Below are 24,911 nucleotides of genomic sequence, written 5' to 3'. Positions count from 1 at the left end.
ACAGTAGAACAAGGTCTTTATTAACATTTTCTTTTCTACTTACAAAAGGAGGATTAGATGACAATTTCTTATCGAACAGCGTTTTGAAGTTTTTGAAATCTGAAAGTTCCATATTGTGCACTGTGTATTTACCTGATGTTTGCCTAACTAGTTGTTGCCAGTCCAATGGTGTTAAAATGGCCAAATTGGAGAGTTTCTTTCTTTTTCTTTCGATTAAAGCATGAACAGTGTCTGCTTCCATATGTGTGCCCTTTCAGTAAAAACTTTTGAGTGATCGTCTTTATTTGCAGGTTTCAAAAATAGCACATTATAATACTTATATTTTTATTTTGTCCATAGCAGTTATTGGTCCAAAGAGTGATGTCCTCTACTTGACTACCTGGAATTGTATTGTCAGCCCATTTCAAAATTGACGAGGCAATTTCATTTGCACCTCGGGCCCCTTTCGATTCGTCCCAGATTATACATTGTACAGAAGAATCACTGGTATCATGTAATGTAAAATTTAATATCCAAAGCTTCCTTTTGTAGAAACTAATACAATTGTTTTTTAGTGGTGAAGGCAAACATTTTTGCAAATCACCAGATAGTACTTTGTATTTTGGTGACTCTTTAGCTATTATAATGTCCGATTGTTTTAAGTTATACCGAGTTTTAGATTCAATTAGGTGAGCATCATGATCAGCCTGTACCTGTTCATCTGCAGTAAGATTATTTTTTAATTGAGCGGTGAATGTACTGCATGCATCGCAAATGTCTCTTTCGGACGGTTTAAACGACAACTTGAAGTCTTTATTAAAAATATCTGCGTACAACCACTTTTTTGCTCTGAGCTTTGGATCTACATGTCTTTCATTGCATTCATCAATGTACAGTTGATACATATTTTCTATTGTAAGTTCTGTGCCCAGATAATCTCTCTTACTCCTTTCTCTGGAATAATGACTCTCGTATTTTGGGAATAATTTAATATGTTGATGTATACTATTTATGGTTTCGGTAGGAGTTTTATTGGTTGGCGTGTGTCTACCTCTTTGATCAGCTTTTATTAAACCTCCTGGCTCAATTTTTTTCAACATATTTACTACTACTAAATTAGATATACAAAGTGTGTTTACAAACATAACCTTGCACACATTCAATAGCTGATTGTTCACTGTAAAATGGTAGTGTAGTGTATTATTTTTATATTTGGTAGAATTCTGAGCTTTCACCACTTAGAGGCTCATAGATTTTATCAATATCCAGCTAACAAACCAGCTAAAAGAAGGACTTGAATCGTGTTTTATTATAATTTATGAAAATATTTTAATTCAAAAATAATGTTAAAAAATAAAAAATTTAGACATGACTTTAAATTATTATGTTTAATTTCAAATCGATAGCTGTCATTCTTTTCTCGTAAAGTGTAGCACAAAACTGTATTGAGTTGTGGCGTACTAGAATAAAAATAAAACACACTGGAAAAATTAAAAATTTAATTTGAAATTAATACAAAATGAATAACTTTTACAGTGAACAAGTCTGGAATTTAAATATATGTATTATAATTCGAAACTGCTGAAATAATAGTATTTTGTCATATCTCCATTATTAAAAAAATCTTCAAACATTTTGAACATTAACTCAACCGTCTCTCTGGTTATTAAATTTATTAGATACCGTTTTTTGTTGTTAATAATAAAAATAATATTTATCTAAACACATTTTTGAACGTTATTTTTTTATTTAGATTTAGAGATATGTAAGAGAGGCTCTCTTATATATCTCTGGTCTGAACACTGGGAAACATTGGGAAAAAAAGTGTACCATTTCTATATGACAAAAAGTGTAGAAGGGTACATAACACTATGTTTGGATGGTAAATGATGGTGCACACATATAGTAGAGGTAAACAACACCAAGTCCACATGGTGTTGTTTACCTCTGACTGGAAGTGGACTTGGTGTTTATGAAAAAGTCGGTAACTTGCCGTAAAATTGTCTCTGGACATAGTATGGTTTACTTATGTGTAGAGCCAGAAAAGTTATATTCAAAAGTGCAATAATCTAAATTTCGATAAAGATGGACATAGTGTCCTTTACCTCCGAGGTACACAATTATATTACAATAATATATTTAAAATCCAAGCATATTAGATAAACTTTGATATTCAAGTGGAATTTAGTCGAGCAGCTTCGTCAAAAACAGCAGATTACTGAGAGGCGAGGCGAAAGTGACAAACTGCTCATGACGCTATTACGAGTTAGTACACGATTGTGTTGTGCTTAAGTCCATATTTTTCTGTTTACTGTTGCGTTCAGTGTTTGTAATTGAATAGTTCTACACGACAGTCATTAATACAATGGATATGCCAAGGAAAGTTGGTATAGGTACAATAACTAGAAAAGATTTTGAGTGCCCTATTTTTGGTCACCCACGAGACTTGTTACACAACAAGCTTCCTACTCATGAAGATGTCCTTCGCTGTTGCTTTCAAGATAGATTCAACGTAGCTGTGACAATAAACAACAAAAGTGTATCTTTTTCAAGAGTAACCTCTACAGTGGCAAAGAAAATTATCGTTTTGTATGACAAAGCCTCGATCCCAACTGTTACGGAGTACAGAGTCATCCAGCTAATTAGTTCTTATTACGAATCATACAGTAAATTAAGAAAGTCATTTCATCGTGACAAAGATAAACCAGCATTCAAACTTAAACTCGAATATTTCAAGGAGAAAGGATGCTCTCTTTTTGGTATCGCGGCGTGTAAATGTGTAATTGTTGCTAATGACTGTTCATGTAAGAAATCTTCAGATACATGTTGTGTATGTCCTGTAAGTGTGAACTGCATTTGTGAAAAAGAAAAAAAAATTCTACCTTTGGAATTAAGGTTTATGTAGTTACAAAGAAAACAAGGATATGAGAAACCTAGAGATAGACGAGGGAAGACAAATAAATGGAACAGATAAATTCAAGTATTTAGGAACCATAATATCGAACCAGGGAACAACAGAAGAAGATATAAACAACAGACTGAGACAAACAAGAAACTGTATAAGACAACTAAACTCAGTGTTGTGGGATAAGAACATTACGATAAAGACAAAAAAGAGAATATATAACACCCTGACAAGAAGTATCCTGACATATGGGTCCGAAAACTGGACAATAAACAAGAGAAATAGAGGTAGAATAAGAGCAGTAGAAATGGAGTTCCTGAGGAGAAGCTGTAGACTTACAAAAAGAGACAGAATTGAAAACGCAGAGATTAAGCGGAGAATGGGAGTGCAATCAGACATAATCGACTATATAGAGGAGAAGAGACTATCCTGGTACGGCCACGTCAGAGCGCGGACAGAGGACGCTGGATAAACAAAATCACAGAATGGAGCCCGATTGGAAGAAGAAAGAGAGGAAGACCCCGAAGGTCATTCAGAGATGAAATCGACGAGGCTATGGAGAAAAGAACCCTGCGAGATGGAGACTGGAATGACAGGGAAAATTGGAGAAAACGGTTGAGTGAAGGAAGACAATGAAAACTGTGGAAATCCTTAGTAGTAGTAGTAGTTACAAAGAAAATACGGCATTGGAAAAATAGGGTCTCTGGATGTTAAGGAAACCAAACGAATAACTGATAGAATAATACGGAATGAGTATAAAAGGAAACGACCTATATCTTCCGAAACATGCAAAAATGTTGAAGTACAGATGAATAATTCAGATTCAGGCGTTTCTCATATCAGTGACGAAGACTTTGTACCAGAGCCTTCAACTTCTTCAGCCAAGCCGCAGTGGCAGATGAGGATTTCATTGAACACTACTGCTGTAACCAGTGACCGATATGGTGTATCAGATCGCGCTACGGCTGCTATTGCTTCAAGATGTACTGCAAGATGTTGGGTTGATTAATGAATCAGATACTTCTTATGTTGTAGACAAGACTAAAGTCTGAAAAGAGAAAACCTGTGTGAGAGCTAGTTTGCAAAGTGATATAAGTTTAGGAATTTATGGTCTTTATTTTGATGTACGAAAAAACAATACATTGTCAATTTAAAAAACTGACAGAAAACATTTTTGCAGAACCTATAAGGAGGAGCATTACTCTTTAATTCAGGAGCCAGGCTCCACTTACATAGGACACACTTGTCGTTCTTCAAGCTCAGCAACCGACATAGCCAAAAGCATCACATCTTATTTATCAGAAAATGGCTTTTTACTTGACAAATTGGAAGTTATTGGATGTGACGGTACTGTTATTAATAGGGGCTTAAGAAATGGTGTAATACGACAAATAGAGTCACATGTGGGAAGACCCCTACAATGTAGTATTTGACTTCTCCATTACAACGAACTGACATTCCGTCACCTTTATATAGAACAGGCCCAATAGGATATTTCGGACCGATTGGAAAGGCCCTACCTGATTGTGAAAGACTGCCAGTTGCTGATTTTAATCCTAAAAAACTACTAATTTTACTCATTTTGTATTATCTTGCGCGACCGGAAGATATGAAATAAATGTATTATAAGTGCATATATATTAATTTTACATACTTTTAGTAGTCAATTTATGGTATAGGAGCGCTATTAAAACCTTCTGGCCTGCTTAAAAAAAATATGAAAAATTAAGGTTTTTCACAATTTTTTGCTAATTTTAAAGGCATTGCGCGATCGGAAGACAAATTAATAAATAAAAAATATGTGTTTTTTTAATGTCCATACCAATCGCAACTTTTGCGCAATATAGCGATCTGATTTAAAAAAAAAAAATTTTCGAAACACCCTAACGTCCACTCTGTTGGAGGTTTACCCCTATCTTTATATGCCTATAATATGGAACTTCACTTCAATATACGCTTAGTCCACTTAACTTCCTTCATTATCGTCAGTTACTCAGTACAATTCCACTTTATGTATACCATCTTATCTACAATATTTTTTTTAGTCATCTATTCGATACTGGTCATACTTCTTTTACTGTTAATTCCAAAATCAACCATTAAATGGCTCGCTAACATAAACTCAACGCTGGGTGCACACATTGTTTAAAAACCTTCTTTTTCAGACGTATCAATCGCTACGCGGTCAAAATGACCGCACGTATTACAAATAACTAATATTTCGGCAAAAATTTACATTTGACAACCACGGACTTTACTAACTTACTTATTCGGTATGTGGAGCCTCAGTTCTAATCATAGAAGCGGTAGGTATTGATTTGGAGTTACAGCGTAAAGGCCATAAATTCCGCGAGCGTCTAGTCAGCTTAAAAGTTTTTATAGTTTTTAAAAATCGTTTTATTATGTTGTCTGTCACCGTAAGGTATGTATAAGCACTAGTTTTTTAAATATACTATTATACTTTTGTCCTATTCTTAGTAACCTTTTGAGTGTACTTCTTTTCCGGTACTGCTGCCAGAAAGTTCGCATGTGACTAGGCATAAAATTTAAAATTACTTTGCTTACTTTGCAGCAAATTGCTATTATGATATTTCATGATTCCCTAGTCTCTTTTATTGGCAATGAATGTATAGCAATAAGAAGAAGGTTAACAAGAGCAAGAGGCACTAAGAAATAAATGTATAGCAATGAGAAGAAGGTTAACAAGAGCAAGAGGCAGAGCAGGAATCAGCCCTGAGGTCATCGAGGATATTGAAGAGGAGTACCGCGTAAGGAAGAGGAAACTGTACAGGAAAATCCGTACAGAAAAAAGAAGGCACTGGAAAGCTGGAGAGCTATGTGAAAAGCTGGATGAGGACATATGGAGGTCAGGGATATAAGATCGTCATAAAGAAGTTCTATGCGTATCCTTCTTACGAAATGCCTATGGACAAAAAGCTTTACACTCGTGTTACACGTAACACGAGAGCTCTTTCCGGATGGCAGATGGCATGGTGTATGGAGGGATGAAGGAGCTGAGCGGGTTGTTCCCTTTATCATGGATGAACTTGTCGAGGCATTGGGTTCACTCAAGACGCGTAGGTCCCCCGGACTAGATCAGATACCACCTGAGGCAGTGAAGGGTCTAGGACGGGTGGAGCCTGCGTGGCTTCTGGAACAGATGAATGCACTGCTGGAAGCACAAACTTTTCCTGGGCCTTGGAGGATATCGAGGTTAATACTGCTCCCCAAGGCTAGGGAAAAGTATCGCCCCATCTGTCTTCCTCCGTGCATCAGTAAGCTGTATGAAAGGATGCTGCGAGTACGCACAGATGACATGATTGTGAGGTCAGGTGGTTTATCTCGGAGACAATTTGTTTTTTGTAAAGGGAAAAGCACGATTGATGCAATCATGAGTGTACTTAAAGCATTTCGCAACAGAGGGGATGAACATCGCTGGGCGGCCCTGCTGTTGTTTGATGTTAAGAATGCATTCAATACGCTGCAGTGAAACGAGGTAATAAAGGCAATGGAGGAGAGAGAATGTCCTGGTTACCTGATGGAACCTGGCGTATGACGGGGTTATGCACTGTGAATACGGAGAGAGTACAACCCCCTTCACATTCGCGGATGACCTCGCTGTACTGGTAGTGGCCCGGGATGAGCCAGATCTCAAATACCAGGTTCGGAACGCAGGCCGCATCGTAAAGAAATGGATGACGCAGCACGGACTGAATCTTGCGGCAGAGAAAACCGAAGCCATCATTCTGAAGGGCACAAGGAACAGACAAAGTGTTGAATTGCAATGTGCGGGAGCATGTCTAACACACAAGAAACAAGTAAAGTACCTAGAAGTGACATTGCACCAGAATGGAAAATGGGGGGAGCACGTGTGGGAGGTGGTCCGGAAGGCTGCGAATAGTGCGGCTGCGTTGCGGAGGGTGATGCCCAACATTGGGGGACCCAAATCCAAAAGGAGGAGTGTCTTACACGGTGTTGTACAGTTGATCGTCCTCTACGCGGCATCAGTCTGTTGCGAGTGGCATGCGCCTACAGGATTGTGTCTACGGCAGCCTTGTGGACCATCACTGGATGTGTTTCGTTGCATGTTTTGGCGGTGGAAAGAAAAGAGCTCTATGAGAGAAGAGGACCAAACCTTACTGTGGCCGAGAGAAGACAGGAAACGGAAAGGTCAATTGAAAGACGGCAAGAAGAATGGAATAACATGGAGGATGTGGCACAGTGGACGAAAATGCTGATCCCGAACATAAGAGAGTGGGTGGACTGTGGCCACAGGATTATTTCCATATATTCACCCATCAACAATAAATTTTCAAGAATCCAACTTCCCACATATGTCTATTTTCCATTTTCCAGGTACCAAATGTTGAGAAAACATAAGGGGCCTTATATTGGAATCTCTAATTCACACTACTTTAAGACGTATGTATAGTTGGTTGCCTAACAATACTCACACAATTTTCTTACCACATACATTAATTAATAAAACAATTTCCATCATGTTCTTAAAAATAAATTCAGGACAAATTAACAACTTAAAACAACAACATTGAAAATTGCTACTGTTACATTATTTTAATTTTAACTTTTTCAATTTTTAAATAGCGTTGGCTTCTGTTTTAATTGGACTAACACATGAAGTTACACTGACTGCTTTGTTCGGACTTCCGTCCTAACTTGTCAAGATTGTCATTTGTCATGGAGTCATACGTCGCCATGATACCAAATCCACTGGTAACTTTAATATCATAGAATTTATCACCATATAATGTAAACCAAATTTAAAAAACAGTTTTTAACGGGTTTTTACCCACATATTTAGTGGCTCAATACATTTATACCCACCTAGTAAGTATTAACCACATTTTGTATTAACCTTGGTCAAAATTTAAATCTCACGTTCTTTTTAATTAAGTGGTTATATACTTTTTAGGTGCACTAATGATGGAATATGGATTCCAAAAACGTTTTGTAATATAGCCTGATTGGGTTTTTTAAATTATATACCTTTTATAAAGGATTTTTAATAAAAATTTTTGTTATATATGGTCTACAGCCAACTATAGGAACTTAGATTCCTTGTGGAAGTTACAAGATATGTATAATTTTATATACTGCAATTCATTACAACGAACTGTTACCGAAATTAATAAAGTATTGTCATTCATTATCTCATTACAACCAACTTCTGCCTCAAATGAACGAGATTTCTCATGTCGCAAAAGAATCAACACGTATTATCGAAACACCATGAAATAAGAGAAAATGCCAAGATTGTCTCAAATGTCAATAGAAACAAAACTTTTAAAATCTCTTCAAAATTCTAATAAATTTTACGATGACGTTATAACCCATTTTGCTACTTCCAAACAACGTAGGCTGAAGTTAATTTATAAACATGTTTAGGTTGTAAATTTATCGGAAAAAAACAAAAAAAAAACAAAAAAAAAAACAAAAAAAAAAAACAAAAAATCTCCTATAATATGATGATTGAAGTCTTTTTATTAGACGGTAAATCAAGCAGACAGGCATGGTCATTACTAAGAAAATTAGGGAGTGGTGTCCGTACGAAACGCCGAGAGGCAGCCGTAAAGCCAGATGCCGTAGCATCACATATATAGTAAAAACATCCAGGGCACCAAAGGATAAAGCACACACCATCTTCGTAAAGAGAGAACTTAAAACTTTAAAACATGTAGCCACAGAAACGGAGCATTCCCTCCTCTTCACCAGCGAAGACATATCAAAGGCTCTTAAAGACGTTAAGCCAGCAAAGGCACCAGGATTTGATAATATTCACCCTGAATTCCTAATAAATTGTGGCAAATATACAAAAGTTTGGCTGGCTCGATTTTTCACAGACATCATGGTAACTGGAAATATTTCACAAGAACTAAAGCGCTCTAAGATAATAGCCATACTAAAGCCAGGCAAACTCGCCGACAACCTAAAAAACTACAGACCAATTGCGCTTCTCTCTGCCATCTACAAACTATTAGAGAGGCTTATATATAATAGAATCGGTACAGAACTGTTCCAGGCGATCCCAGTCGAACAAGCGGGTTTTCGACCAGAACGAAGCTGTGTAGACCAGGTAATATCACTCACCACCTACATCGAAGCTGATTTATTGATCTCTCGGCAGCTTACGATATATTATGGAGAGAGGGCCTTATATACAAAATTCTCCGTGCAATCCCCTGTAAACCAATAGCACGCCTAATAGATAGCATGCTCAACGACCGAATGTTTCAAGTAGTGATGGGCACAGATATCAGCCTACCAAAGAAACTTAAGAATGGCCAACCACAGGGGTCAGTGCTCTCTCCACTACTATTTAGCTTATACCTAGCAGATATGCCGGAAACACAGTCAAGAAAGTTCGGATACGCCGATGACTGGCCCCTCGCTACACGATGCAGAATACTAGAAACGTCTGAAGAAGTTCTGACAGCAGACTTATATACATTGGGCAAATATTTTCGCAAGTGGCGCCTTCAACCAAATGCATCCAAAACAGAAGTTAGTTGCTTTCACCTAAACAATAAACTTGCTGGAAAGGAACTCAACATACGGTTTGAAAATACCACACTTACCCACAACAAAACACCGAAGTACCTGGGCGTAACACTAGACAGAACGCTATCATTTAAAGAGCATTTAACAAAAACTGCCCAAAAGTTGAGTATAAGAAATAACATTATACAGAAGCTCTGCGATACCACCTGGGGAGCATCGGTTTCCACTCTCCGCTCTACTGCCTTGGCCCTTGTTTTCTCGACCGCTGAATATTGTGCTCCAGTCTGGCTACACAGTCCACACGTAAAAAAGGTCGACAATCAGCTGCACAGCACTATGAGGATGATAGCTGGTACAATTAAATCAACTCCCACCCAATGGCTTCCAGTATTAAGTCACATCCCACCTCCACATTTACGACGAATTGACGCACTTACACGTGAATACAAAAAGATCATGAACAATATAAACCTGCCGATCCACCAAGATACCGAGGATGCACGAAATACCCGTCTCCGTTCTAGAAAACTACCAATGAAAACGGCAAGAATGATACATGAGGAGTTCAACATTACGAATGCATGGTCCCAAGAATGGAACGAATGGCAAAATAACATGCCCTGCATTACCCACAAGCCACCAGGTTTTGATCTTCCACGCAAAACATGGTCCACTCTAAATAGGATCCGAACCAGACATGGCAGATGTGTATACATGCTACATAAATGGGGAAAGAACCCGTCTCCTCAATGTGACTGTGGGGAAAACCAAACCATCGACCACATTATTCAAGAGTGTCCCTCAAGATCCTACAATGGTAGCCCTGAAGACTTCCTTTTTGCAACTTCAGAGTCAATTGATTATATAAATACGCTTGATGTTTGTTTGTAACTATTTAAAGTTTGTCAAATACCTATATTACTAGTGTTTGTGTATTTGTTTTAAATGTGTTATAATTGCCATACGATAAATAAATAAATAAATTGGACGGTATACCTATTTGAGGAGACAAAAAAAACCTTTGCTTACCTTGTCTCTAAAGGCACGAGCCACCACGTGTACGAATATCAAAAAAATACATATTTTCTTAAATGTATTAAGGAAATTTATCATCGTTAACTTAAAAATGATTGTATAATCGGCGGAAAATTTCATTTGTTGCCTTTTTATATTCGTTTCTTCAAGTAGCAAAAAGGGAAACAAAAGACCATCTGCTACAAAGTCCCCAAAGTGTACAACTTTTAATAAATCCGTTAACAAATTAACCATGAATTCATTATAATCTGGAAGAAGTGCACGAAATCCGCTGGAGTTCCAGGCAATTGTGCGTTACCACCAAAAACAAATCCTAATTAATACAAAACTTTTGAGTTTCCAACTTTGAGGCAATAAAACAGAATGAGCTTTTATTAAATAAAATAAACATTCCACTCGATTTAAACGGAATTTATAAGGGTCAGACGGAATGTGAACAAATATATAATGACTCTAAAGAATATGAAAATTAGTACAACAATCTCAAATAATAGAACAGACCTAAAGAGTGATGCAAAAACTTAGACAGAGAGTACAATGCAAAGATAGTGATAATGATAATGAGTTATTAACGTTTTGTGACGGATAGTAGACAAACACAAGTTAGTACATTTTATTAGAATTAATAATATACAGTGTAGGTAAAAGTTTATGGTCGGTATTGTAGAATTAAACAGGATATCTAACACAGATATAAAATCATATTTTCAGCGAATAGACAAAGACAACAATCATATTTTCCCTTGGTCTCCCCGCCACATTTCTAATAGACGCCCATTAGTGAGACCATTATTTCCGATTGTTTACACCTAAGAAATAGCGGCAAGGTTGCCTTATTACATATTTTAATTAAAACATTGAATTTATTCAAAAAATTGACGATCAGTGGCACGGTTATATTGCCATTCAAAACTGGATGATGATATTAAAAACAAAATAACACAAATACTGGTACAAAATTTCTTAAATCCATGAGAAATTTACACATTGGTATTATTATTTGACGAAATAGTAACCTAATTTCCAATAAAACAAGATAATTTTGGCAACATCGTCATTCATCCATCCTCTTTAATAGGATGGATGGGTATGAGATAGGTTGAAGGCTATGCTATGTATTTTAGAGGTGGGTCATGTACGTTTTTATCGTTAACGAAACTGAACCGTTTTTCATAAACAAGTAACTAGTTAATTGTTTAACAGTAGTTTCAAATAAGCGAGTACATAAACCAACATATTGGCTATTATCGTTTATGTGTATATGTATTAAAGTGAAAGCAACTAAATAAGGATATATTTATTATAACTTGAAAAATAAATTAAACAATACAAATAGTAAATACTACTTACATTTACATTACACATTATTATTAAATCGCAAATCGTCTCAATTGACATCTACAAACATAAGTTTTTCCACTTTACTTGTTGTTAACCGTGTTCTTCTTTTATTTAAAATTAAACCAGGTTTTGAATATGTCTTTACAAGGAACAGATGTTGCTACAATATTACAATATTTTATGAATATAGTGGTTAAGTTAGGATATACATGCCGATGGTTTTTCCACCACTGTAATGGACAGTTTCAATCTCCGTTCGAATTTTTTCTGGGTAATATATTATCAGACAAATACATGTCGACTTCTTTTATAGCTCTCGATACAGGTGTACGTTTAGATGAGTCATGTCCAATTAATTCATCAAAAATACACCATGGACATAAGTCATCTTTATCGGTTTCTTTTTCTTGTACCGTTTGATTTTCAATAGTACAATTTTCTTTTTCTTTAATTATAGAAGTTACCAACTACTTAACTCTTTCTTTTGTTTTTTAGCTTCAATTTTTTTTCAGAAGATCCCTGCATTTTAAATTGTTAATAATCTTTAACGAATCTACGGTTTCTCACTGATAAGCCAATTAGTTGATGGTTGATTAAAAAAAACTACGTTTTGTGTAGACATAAACACAGGAGCAACGAACACTTTACGTCGACGAGGACAATTAGATGATCTGAGAGACTACTACAAAACTAAAGCATCTGTGGTTCAGTGGTAGAATGCTCGCCTGCCATAAAACTAAAAATAACAAGCGACTCTTTCGCGATGGTGGACAGTCGGGTGATCGGTTGACGTTGAAAATAAAATAACTATGTATTCTGATTAATGAATGAGTTTCGATTTTCGATTAATCTGCATTTTCGATTTCAAATCTTTATTGATAGTTCGTCAAAGAATTTATTTATTGTAAATATTCAATTCAGAAGTATTTTTCTTAGTCAAAATTATTTACTTAGTATAAGAATAATAATTTTATTTTCAAAAAATGCACATTTGTAGAAGATGCAGCTTTTATGCTCCACTTTCTGAATATTGTAATGATTGAAACTTCTCCTGATGCATTTCTGTCCGTTCCGACTACTTTTACTACAAGTACTGACATACTGCCACCGCCAACCAAACGGTAAAAGGTGATGGATACTTCCATTAATAAAAAGATTAGTTTAGAACAAAAGATAAAAATAGATAGGGATTTACTAAACCTATGCAAAGACTCGTTTCATCCGTTTTTCATAGTTAAAAAAAGCTTTTAAAAAGTTAATGAGGTGGGTTCCTGGATATAAACTGAAAACAAGAAAAGCTTTGTCAGGTTCATTACTTCAGGAATGTTATATCAAAACTAAGCAAATTCTTAGAGCACAAGTTGTTAAAGAAGTAGAAAATATCTGTATTACTATTGACCTCTAGACATCTGGAGTAACTGAGAGTTACATCGCATTAACAGGACATTATTTAACCGAAAATTTAAAATTTAAAACGGTTTTATTAGGCTGCTGCCATTTTTCTGGAAACCACAATTCAGAAAATATCGCTTTTGAAATTAGTGAAATTATTAATCAGTGGAATCTAAAAGGAAAAGTAAATTTTGCAGTAACTGATAATGCCTCAAATATGGTCAAAGCTATTAAAGATGCTTTGGGATGGAAACATTTAAATTATTTTGCTCATACGTTAAATTTATTGGTGAAGGACGCACTTAAATGCTATCGTGTACAAATAGATCAAATAAAAAAGTCGTTTTTCTCGACATTTCGACAAAAAACACATTTCAAAAAAAGTATCCTTCATTAGTTTATTTCACTTCAATACATATACACATAAACGATAATAGCCAATATGTTTGTTTATGTACTCTCTTACTTGAAACCACTGTTACACAATCAACTAGTTGAATAATTTAACGTTACTTTTTTACGAAAATCACCACAGCAGTGTCCTTACTTTTACATCGCGACGTTGCCAAATAATTTTGTATGAAGCTTTTTTATTGTGGCGTTGTATTAATGCAGTTTATTATTTATATTGGAAATAAGGCACAATGTGACTTTAAAATAAGCTTATTTTGATGTTTAGATTTCCAATTCGGAAATCGTACTTAAAATACGAAACATGAATAAATTTTATTTATATAAAATGATTGCCGAAGTGGAAATCAAAATGGTAAATTACACTTATTATAAAGTAAGATTGTGGCATATTCCCAATAAAAAACAGTAAGCTGCCATTTAAAACAATTCGCCCAAATTTGATTATTTTAGAACATTGTTCAAATGCTAAAAAGACAACAGGTCAAATAAAACCAATAAGTTTGGCAACGTTGAACTTCTCATCTTTTATTAATTTCCACTAATGCATTTTTGACGATACAAAGGGCGGACCTAATATACCTCTTTTTTTTAAACAGGTGTTTCTCACTCCATCTCACGTAAGGTCCATACCGACCATAAACTTTTACCTATACTGTATAGGTACAATATTCTGATCCCTGGTTTTTGATTTTGGGCAGGGCCCGATCTTGCCTTTCGTCAGTGCTCTCATACATTTCGCAATAAAAGGATTCGACAACCTCAAGGATTTTGGTTCTATCCATTTTTGTTTTTTATTTTGTACATATTTTTGTTTCCTATGTTGTTCGTATTTCGCCTCAAAACTTTTAAACATTTGAAGGGCCAGGGGGAAAAAGATGAGAGTTAATCCGAGTAGAAACAGAGAAATCTCAAATTGAAAGTTTGAAACGTCACCATTTCTAAAATGGACTAAAAGAAAAGACAAAATTCTATATAATACTAATACTACTATTCCACCTGACCACTTAATAGTGTAACTTAGCTTAAAGAATGTATATTCATGTACTATTTTTGGCACAATAAAACTTTAATACATACCATAATTGGGAAAAACGATGAGAGTCACAAAATAAGATACAAGAATGATGGGAGTCAATATATATTAAACTTCTTATAGATAACAGAATTTTAAGTATGTAAACAGCTTAAATACGAATCTAAAAAGTCTTTGTAATTTGCTCCAAACGTGATTTTAATGCGAGTTTTTCTTGTATTCTTTTGTTGTTTTGTTTGTTTGGAAACTTGTAGACGCAGATTCTCTGCAAAAATGATTCAATATAAAATGGTTGGTCGTGTTAAATCAATTATGGTAGTTATTTAGCCTACAAAAAATAGTCACTCCACTTAACCAAAAACTTCATCAGGATCACCATTGCTTTCAATGTTTAGGTTAGTTGTTGGTAAATTCTCATAGAATACTTGAGATTCCCTAGGTAGAAACTGTTTCAAAACTTGCAAATCCTCGTATTTAGGTTTGGGTACAGGTACTCTTTCACTGTACAAAAGTTTTGGTCAAAAATGTCTAGGTATTTTTCTATTTCAACGGTCAGGGAATCCTTCTTCTTCTTATATCTTCGCCATAAAGCATTACTTTTATTTTGATTAACGAGAGGAATACTTACAAACGATCCATTAAAACTATCTCGAAAACTTACCATTTTTGGATTGTTAACATTTATTTTAAGATCCCTGACTGGTCGTGAAGAAAATGGATACTTCTGCTTAAAGTTCAAAGTGTGGAAAAATGAAGTTCAACTTAAAAAAATGGATTGGTCATACTTGAACACGGTGAATGGGGATGGCTTTATCCTTGCATTAACAATAACCATGATCCAGTCATCAGGCACCTCGCAGTAAGACTTTTGATTCATTCATCACATTCCATGTACGAGTGGCCACGTATAGGCCACGTATATCATATTCAAACTGTCCAGTCGACCACATATGTGGACAAGAAAATAAGCCAGTCTGAATAATGTAAAGTTTTTGTTTTGGCCTGCACAAGAGTCACGAAACACTGTCAACTGACGCACCTCTGGCTTAAGGAAGTTGAAAATGAAGTAATAAAGTATTGAAGAAACTTCTTCAGAACGTTTATGCCCAATAGTTTGATCGTATGTATAAAAAAACTTTCCTGTGTGACCAGAACATAAATTTTGAAAATGTAATATGAAAACTGCCGCCTATAGTAGGTTTTTCTGAAAATCCATGCAAATGCCTTCCATTTCTACAGATTTTTGAGAAGCTTTCCTAACTGAACGTTTTGTTGCGTAAAAAGATTCTGCTTTTCTTAAATGTAGATTTTGTAAAGTGTTAATATTTTTAAATCATCCTGTAATTTTTTCAATATCTCCTCATTAGGCCTATCACCAATTTATTTTTGCAGATCTTGTTCTCGAGCCTTGAACTGATCACATGTACTGCACGTATCAGTACGTGGATAGCCACGTACTGATACGTGCTACAATCTTTTTTGAGTCATGCCGACTATAATGACAACGACGACCTTTTAGAGATTTTATATGTATATGAAACTTAGAAAGAGTTTCCTCTGAAAGTTCATGTGGCCTTTTACTATGTTTACCTCGTCCATCTTTCACAATGCAACCTTTATTTGTCAGCATTGACTGTAATGTTTGCACTCTTCGATGTGTGATACCATGTATCGACATGAATGCCTTGTAGCAAACAGGGACTTCTATAAGATTTCCATCTACTAAATACCTTATTTTATAGGAATACGAATATGTAAGGGAATCTGGATCCTCATTTCTAGGTCTGCGCTGTTTCATCAATGATGTTGTTATTACACCACCTAAATATAAGTTCTGTTCATTATAATCTTCCACCTCACCAATCTGAATTTAGTGACAACTAGCTGCCTACAACACAATTTTATGGCATCGAAGCTCTTTAACCTAAAACAACGACAGTTCGGGCCTACTTTATGACTTTGTTTCAATAGTTTCTTCTTCACTTCAAAAAGTCTACCTAACTTTGGCTTCTTTTTCGGCACTTGGTCCGTTTCCTCTACCACCTCCATAATTTGGAATAAACAAACTAATATCAAGTAAACAATACTCAAATAGTAACAAATAATAACGCAAATTTAACCTCAAAACACACAAGTGAACGCACAACGCAACGAAACGTAACTAACGGCAAGAACCAACAATACTGTTGAATAACAGCTGTAAACTGACTACCATCGTTCTGTCCCCGTTCTGCGGCAACTGACGCTCATAATTTTTCCCTCTTGCTTGTTTTATTTAACCGTTAGTATCTCTTAACTCTCAGAATTATTCCCAAAACCAATGCCACAGTCATTTACTATTGGAACTAAGCTACAGGTTGCCATCCACAATTGAAAATTAATATAATTTTGACTCTCATCGTTTTTCCCCCTGGCCCTTCATTTGCTTTCTTGAATTATTTTAGATATTTGTCTTGTATTGTTTTCTCTTACTTCTTTTCGGATTGATCGGTGGATATCTTTATTTAATTTTTTCATTATTGTGTAGTTCAAGGCGTATTTTATTAGCTCTTTGGTATTTTGGCAAAGTTTTTCTTTATGGGTCAAGACGGTCGTGCAGCACTCCCTTTCCGTTTCTTTTAGAGCCTTCGTTAGGCCATCATTTGCTTGATCTGCATCTTTCAGTTATGTAGTAATTGTGGTAAATTACTCAGTTGGGTGCTGATCATACCTACACATGTCGATTGATTATCATACTGGAAAGCAAAAAAAGTTATGAGAGTAAAAAGTTACTTTTTTTTATTATCAGCTTGTCGTAACTCTTACTGTGCTAGGTCATGTAGGTCATGCATTGTTTTATTTGAGAATAGGATTTAATTAGTTATCGTATGAAGGACGGTTTAACTATCTGGAGTTCTGCGTTTCATACGTATACAGGCTATAGTAAAAATTAAATACTACATTAGCAATTAAAAAACAACTCTGTCAATATTATTCAATATTAGGCTTTTTGAAACGCCCAATATACTCATAAAGTTGAAATCACAAAAGCAAACAATTACCGTTTCAGAATTCTTTAAATTTAATTTAATATTCTTTTCAACGAAAAATCAAGTCTTGAAAACTGAATTCAACAATACTAAGTATTTTGTTCCAATTGTAAAATACAAAATCCAACTTCAAACAAAGTTTAAACTTTTTGGTCCCTTCTGACGCACACCTTCGAAAACATCGGTTATTGTGTTTCCCTTTGAGTATATGGCACTTTTGGCTCCTTGGAGCATTAACAGGGGTGGAAAGATAGATAAAACAATACTGTAGTCATGACTGTATACAATAAAAATAAGTTCGTACCAGACAGAAAGATATCTTCATTTAATTATATCATTTATAAAAGTTTACGCTACAAGTTTTATGTGGGGTTAAAGTTATTAGTTAATATTTTTGATAAGATAAATTATTATAAATGAAAAACATAGTGAACAAAGTTGTTATGAACACAGACCCTACTCTTAGGTTTCATTCCTACCTAAGATCATGATAATTACTAATAGATTCCAAAACGTACACTAAGACATATCGACACCTGATATGAAAAACATTGTAACTCACTTTTGCGTGGTTTAGAGGACAGCGATTAAAGAAAAAAATTCACATTTTATTTTTTTACTTCGTCAGTTTTAATATTTTTTGTAGTTTTCTTAATCCATATACCGTATAACTTTTCCTCAGCTTTTCACTTTTACGTATCGCGTTGTTACAATTACAGGTCCTGATTTAGGTCGCGTTACAATATCAAGTTTTTCAAGAATTTAAGATGAAGATTATTGTAAGTGGTTTATCCAACGATATTTCAATAAAGTATGTTTCTTTTATTAGGTGCATATAAATGGTAACTAACGAGTATATATCAAAAGAAAGAGATTATTATTAGTTTTTTTTTATTGATTTTACCTTAACGTAATTTTTTTACTCAAACAAGTATCTAACAAATCATACATAGTTTTTTTAAGCCCTTCTCTCTATTCGGATTGCCAAATATAGACCTCTCGTAATTCTCGCTATTCATCTCTGTTGTTTGTAAGACGTTTGCACATTGGTCTTGTAGTTCTTATAATATCGTCGCTCCAGCGCATTTGCGGTCTTCCTCCTAATTTTTTAGCTTCATATGGCCGCCAATTCCCTTTTCTTTATTCCATCGGCCATCCTTAAGACGTTCGTTATGTTCAGCCCATTTCCATTTCAGTTTAGCTGCCTGTTAGAGAGCATCTTTTACTTTTGTTCTATTACGAATGTCTTCATTGGTTTTATGGTCTTTGAGTGAGATACCCAGCATCTGTCGTTCCATAGCTCTCTGAGGTTTTCTGATCTTCTCCATGTTTATTTTAGTGAATGTCCAGGTTTGAGCTCCATATGCAAGTACAGGTAGAATACAGGAATTAAACGATTTGTTTCGCAGTCTTTTAGGTATATTTTTATTTTTAAGTACGTATGAGAGTCTTCCGAATGCTGCCCATCCCATTTTTACACGTCTGCTTATTTCGGTAGTCTAATTTTCTTTGCTTACCATGACATTTTGACCCAGATATTTATATTCATCTACATGTTCTATCTCTGTCTCTTGGATGTTTACCATAGGTTTGTCATCTTTGTTTGACATTAGTTTAGTTTTGCTGAAATTCATTTTCAGTTCTGTTTTTAGAGATTCTTTGTGTAGCTTCTCAATCATCGTATTCAGTGCATTCCGCGTGTCAGCTATTAGTACTAAATCATCTACGTATCTAAGATGATTCAAGTATCTTCTGTTAAAAGGGATTCCCTTATTTTTCCAGTCTGTTGACTTAGATATCTTCTAGGGTAGCTGTAAATAATTTTGGAGATATTGTGTCTCCTTGTCTTACGCCTCGGTTGATTTTTACTGGTCTTGTTTCGATTCCATTACCCAACGTCACTATCATTTCAGCTTGTTTGTAAATATTATGTATTCATATTCTGTATTAATATTATTTTATTGCCCACAGTTCTGCGCTATCAAAAGCTTTTTCATAATCTATAAAAGCCAAACATAATGGGAGATTGTATTCGTTAGTCTTTTCTATTAGGATTTTCAAAGTATATAGATGGTCACAGGTGCTGTACCCTGTTCTAAATCCAGCTTGTTCTACTGGTTGATATCCGTCATATTTAATTGTTAACCTGTTTGTAATAATATTTGTAAATGTTTTGTAAAGTTGTGAAAGAAGTGAAATAGGTCGATAATTAAAAGCTTACAAGATGCTATATGTGGCCTGTACTTTTGTATGGATGTGAAAGTTGGACTGTCTGAAGGAATGGAAGGGATAAGGTCGATGAAACACACATGGTTGAAATATTTGCGAAAGTGGAAAGGTATAACAGCAGACACAACAGTGGACAGTATAACGTTTCACATAACATTGCTCCCTAAATGACGAAGGATAGTCTTAAATGGATATTTACTTAAGCCAGTGGTTTGATATTTTCTAAGAGGTTCTTAGGAATGACGCCAGTAGTAGAGAGGATAGTTGTAATCGCCTAGGTAGTTTCCATTCTGCATTATCTCCTTATCTGTATCTTAAGATCTCTGTATTTAAAAATCTTCTCTTTGTATTTAACACTTAAATTATTATTGTTAGATATCGCCACATAAAGAAGTGATATTTTTCAGTTTTTTTTATTAACTAATGTAAAAGGTCTATTATTAATGGTAAAGTGTAATGGTTAAGTATAATGTAAATGGTCTACTATTTTTCACTGGTAGTGCACCGTATCAGCAGGATACGGCTCAAATATGGCTTGCAGTTGTAATTTTTAAGAATACTGACAGGGACATATTAGTCGCAAGTCAGTCGCAAATTTACTAAGGATGTTACGTGCACTTATTACTAAAATTAAAATTTCTGACTAGGCCTGTATTAAAACCATGAACCTTATAACCTAGACATATCCGCGTATGCTTGTCAATTAAAACATGAAAAAAACCAGTATAATCATAGCATTAATTTTAAAGTGGTTTTTTATTGTTGTTATAGTTTAGTAGGTAGTAATTACATTATTATTTACTTGTTTTATTACTTTGTTGGTTTTTTGAAAACAAGTTAATAATCTTTTTATATTTGTTTCAGACTTGGCTGGAAGTCCTGTCAAATTTGACGATAGTGGAGACGGACTTGCAAGATACGACATACTCAATTATCAACGACATCTAAATTCTTCAGGATATCACTATCGAGTAAGGTTTATAAAATAAATAATATATATTATTTTTCAATTCCGATTACGTTGCATTGCTTGTAGTACTATTTGCAATACTGGGTGATTTTTAATTATTTCTACAGATTTGATCCTGGTATCCCTTCGCTCTGCTTCCTGGCGTCGTATCTGCCTTTTTTTTGTTGCTACCTTCGCGTTTTTCTCCATGCATGTATGTAATGAAGGGAGGTCAAGCATGACTTCCATGGAGGCAGTTGTGATATTTGACAGCGCTCCTGTTATGGTTAAGCATGATTATCGTTAAAGCTTATTCAGCTTCACTTTGGTGATCTTTGTTAGCATTTAAACCATGATATTAGTGTGCCATACGTAATCATAGGTCTGACTGCAACAGTTATATATAGCCAGTGTATCTATTTGGGTTCCACACCCCATGTTTTCCACATATCCTTAGGCATGTTCAAAGGGAAAGCTTTACTTTGTTAATTATTCTTACCCAATGGGCGTACCATATAAACCTTTTATTTATTACTACTCCTAGATATTTAATGTTATTCACCTCTTTGACAGTTTTTCCACAGGGAGCGGGCATCTAGACATTATCTATTATTACTACTACTATTTTACTAGGATTTATAGAGAGTTTTCCATGTCGCATCATTAACTAAGTATATTTAATTTTTTTTTTTCGAGTGTGCTGGATAAAACATTATTCTATTTTCTCTTACCATATTTACTAGATCATCAGCATAAGCCAGGACTTCTTAACCCTGTGCTTCAAAGAGCGAGATCGAGTCATTCACCAAGTGACCACAGAAGGGAAGAAAGCACTCCCCACTGTGAGCACCCCCTAGCGGTCTAAATTAAAATTTCTCCTTCTTGCAAATCTGTTAGAATATCAGCCTTTTTTTCCAGCATTGCTTTGTTCCAGTTGCATATGATAGCGGATATCACTTTTGATGCTGCTGCATTATGAGGACGATATGTTATTGCATTAATAAATGTACTTTCTATATCTAAAAAGGCGGTTAATGTAATCTCTGCATTATTAATAGAGTGACTGAATTTCTGAACTACTTCAACCAGTGCTTTGCTTTTCCGTTGGGTTTCCTTCTTGATATGCATGCTGATTGCCATTGAGAGGATGATACTCAGTACCTCCTTAATATATTTATCAAGAATTTTTTCTGTTGCCTTTAACAGAAATTATGTAAGACTGATTGGCCTATAGAATTTAGGTAGAGCGTTGTCTTGTCATATTCTATTTAAGTACAACATCGTTACAGTTGTCTAAGTCTTTTAATTTTTAACATACCTAGCGTCATGCTAGCCCTAAAGATCTGTTTTAGGATGGACCATAAGATGTCCAATGCTTTTTGAGATAGAGTAGGAAATATTCCATCCTTCCCTGGAGATTTTAATGAAGCAAAGTAGTTTATCGACCACTTTACATTCTCCAGTTTGATGTTTCTGGCAGACAATTCCCAGTTTTCTTTCCTAGGACGTTTAGGTCGTTCTAGGTTTTTAGCCCGACTCTGCTCATCAATAATTGCTAAACCTAGGAAATGGTTCTGTAGTAAGAGCTCTAGGGTTTCTTTTTAGAAGGTTCCATAAGGTCTTTTAGGTAGGCCTAGTCCCTAAGTCGGATCCTTGGAAAGAATCTTGTGGATTTGAGTGATGGTAGGTATATCTAATTGCCAGAACCTCCTTTAAGGTTAATGCTTTGCTCTTATTATCATTTTGTTGTATTAAAGTAGAGTTTTTCTTTATTCGATAGTCTCACACTTTTTTTCCTAGTTTTTTAAGTTACTGCTCTACCAAAGCGTTTGTCCATTATTCGTCTTGGTTTTGATTGGACAGTTCTCCTGGTAAGATGTAAGAATTGCTTCCCTACTTCACTCATTTGCCTATTTAAGATGTTTTGACATTAATAATTATTGTATTTCGTATCTTTGCTCCTTTCTCCCTTTCCTGCTATCCATACTGTATTGTCGGACATCATTAAGGTCATTTTTACTAGTCTGATCATCTTTTTCGGAATTCCAAGTACTCTAAGGGCATGGTACAGACGCATTTAAATCACAGAATCTTAAGCTTGTTTTAAATATATAAAGAAGAAATTCAGCTGTAACCCTTTCCACCAGAATGTCGATAAATATATTTTTTCATAAATATAACTACAGATGATAATGGAATGAATCTAAATGTAGGTAACAATATGTTTTTATTAATATTTTTTAATAAACATAAGAAAAAAACGCTTTGACAATACGGTCACACAGGGAGCTTACCAATATATATATATATATATATATATATATATATATATATATATATATATATATATATATATATATATATATATATATATATATATATATATATATATATATATATATATATATATATATATATATATGTGTATATATATATATATACCTATATATGTAAATTATATATTTAGAACTGTGTATAAAAAATGTCAAAACACTCAATGCAAAATCACATTTTTTACACTGTGTACGTATAATAGATGAACACCCTTTTCCAGCGCATCAGCGCATCTTTTACCATTAGAAACTGGAACAACAATATGATCAATTTTGTCATATCGTAGATTATCGGACACTCTATTCATGGACAGACTATTCCTGCTTACCGCAGGCTTACCAGAACGACTAGGTGTAACTCCATATTTCCGCATATCATTTATACTATTTCTCGGTGGAAAACTATATTAGCTATTTTCTTTCTTTCATTTGAGGACTTCTTATAAAGTACCTACGCGTTTTAAATAAATAAATAAATAATAGCTTTATTACCCAACAGTTTCCCATTTCTAGGGTAAAAATTTAAGATACATTTTTAATTAGTATACAATCATTAGTAGGTGATACAAAAATATCAAGTAAAAAAATAAGTGCAAAAAATAAGTAGGTGAAAACCAAATAAAGAGTGAGAACAATATAATCAAACAAATCACTACGTATATAAGAAATAAAAAAAAATACACAAAAAAAAATTAACAATCTAATGTACCTACTCCATAAACCAGTGCGGTATCAACCAGATGATTAATTGAGCATGAGAAAATATCGCAATGGTTGCATATTTTGTTATAATTATTGCACATAATATAAATGGGTGACTTCAGTAACATATTTGTTCTCGCACGTGGACAAGTAAACACGATAGTCGACCTGGAAGTAATTCTTGGCACATTAAATCTAATTTGACCTAATATATCACTGCAGTCAATACAGTTGTGTAACAACTTATATAAAAATGAAACCGAAAATATAATTCTACTTAACTCTAAACTTGCAATATTAAACCTGTTACATAACAAATCGTAATCATAACCATGGACAGGATATACTCCATCAACCTTAAAAGCTTTATGAATGCATACGTCTACAAGCCAAGTAAAAAGAGGCCAATACCACTTTTTACTTCTGATGCCAATTCTGTATCGTACCACATCTTCATCTATTCTATCCGTGCTACCCATGAAAATACTATATTTTGTAATAATCAAAGACCTTTGTACTTGAATCATTTTCTTCTGTTGACGACATTCATTGTTCCAGTACATTCATATCCCCTTAGTTTTAATTCTGTAAGCAAATTGAAACTCGTAAATAAATTGTCGATATAAATATGATAATTTGGGATCTTATTTGAAATATTATCAATCATTTGAATTAAAGGAGCTGCTTCACTTGAACTTCAACTTTAACTTCACTTCAGTTGTAATGGACTCACATCATAAAATTCGTAACTTTCAGATTCATTCACATTTTTTATTATGTATCAAATCTCCGTGTCAGTTTTTTAGAAATTCTATTTGTTAGAAATTTGTTTTTTAGAAGTTTGTTTTTAGCCACCACTCGGTGTACTGTCTTTTGACTGATTCCGTAGATAGATGCAACTTGGGCTGTAGAAGAAGTAGAGTTCAGTACCATTTCTGAAATTACGTCAATCTTTTTGTCATCATTAATTGTTGGTCGACCAGATCGTTTGACATCTTGAACACTACCTGTTTGTTTTAACTTCCGAAGAAGCTTCCTCAAATAAGCTCTC

At 34.5% G+C, this 24,911-nt stretch overlaps 1 protein-coding gene across 1 annotated transcript in view; it reads left to right on the top strand.

The window, feature by feature from the left end:
* Positions 1-24,911, top strand: part of mGluR (metabotropic Glutamate Receptor) — a 720,415-nt gene that overhangs the window by 504,687 nt on the left and 190,817 nt on the right. The window contains exon 8 of the mRNA XM_072546856.1: positions 20,741-20,847. Within this exon, the coding sequence (XP_072402957.1) occupies positions 20,741-20,847 (107 nt within the window). The remainder of the gene's footprint in view (positions 1-20,740; positions 20,848-24,911) is intronic.

This window comes from Diabrotica undecimpunctata, chromosome 10 (genome assembly GCF_040954645.1).
Source record: "Diabrotica undecimpunctata isolate CICGRU chromosome 10, icDiaUnde3, whole genome shotgun sequence".
Lineage (NCBI taxonomy): Eukaryota > Metazoa > Arthropoda > Insecta > Coleoptera > Chrysomelidae > Diabrotica > Diabrotica undecimpunctata.
This window is presented reverse-complemented; position numbering and strand designations above follow the sequence as displayed.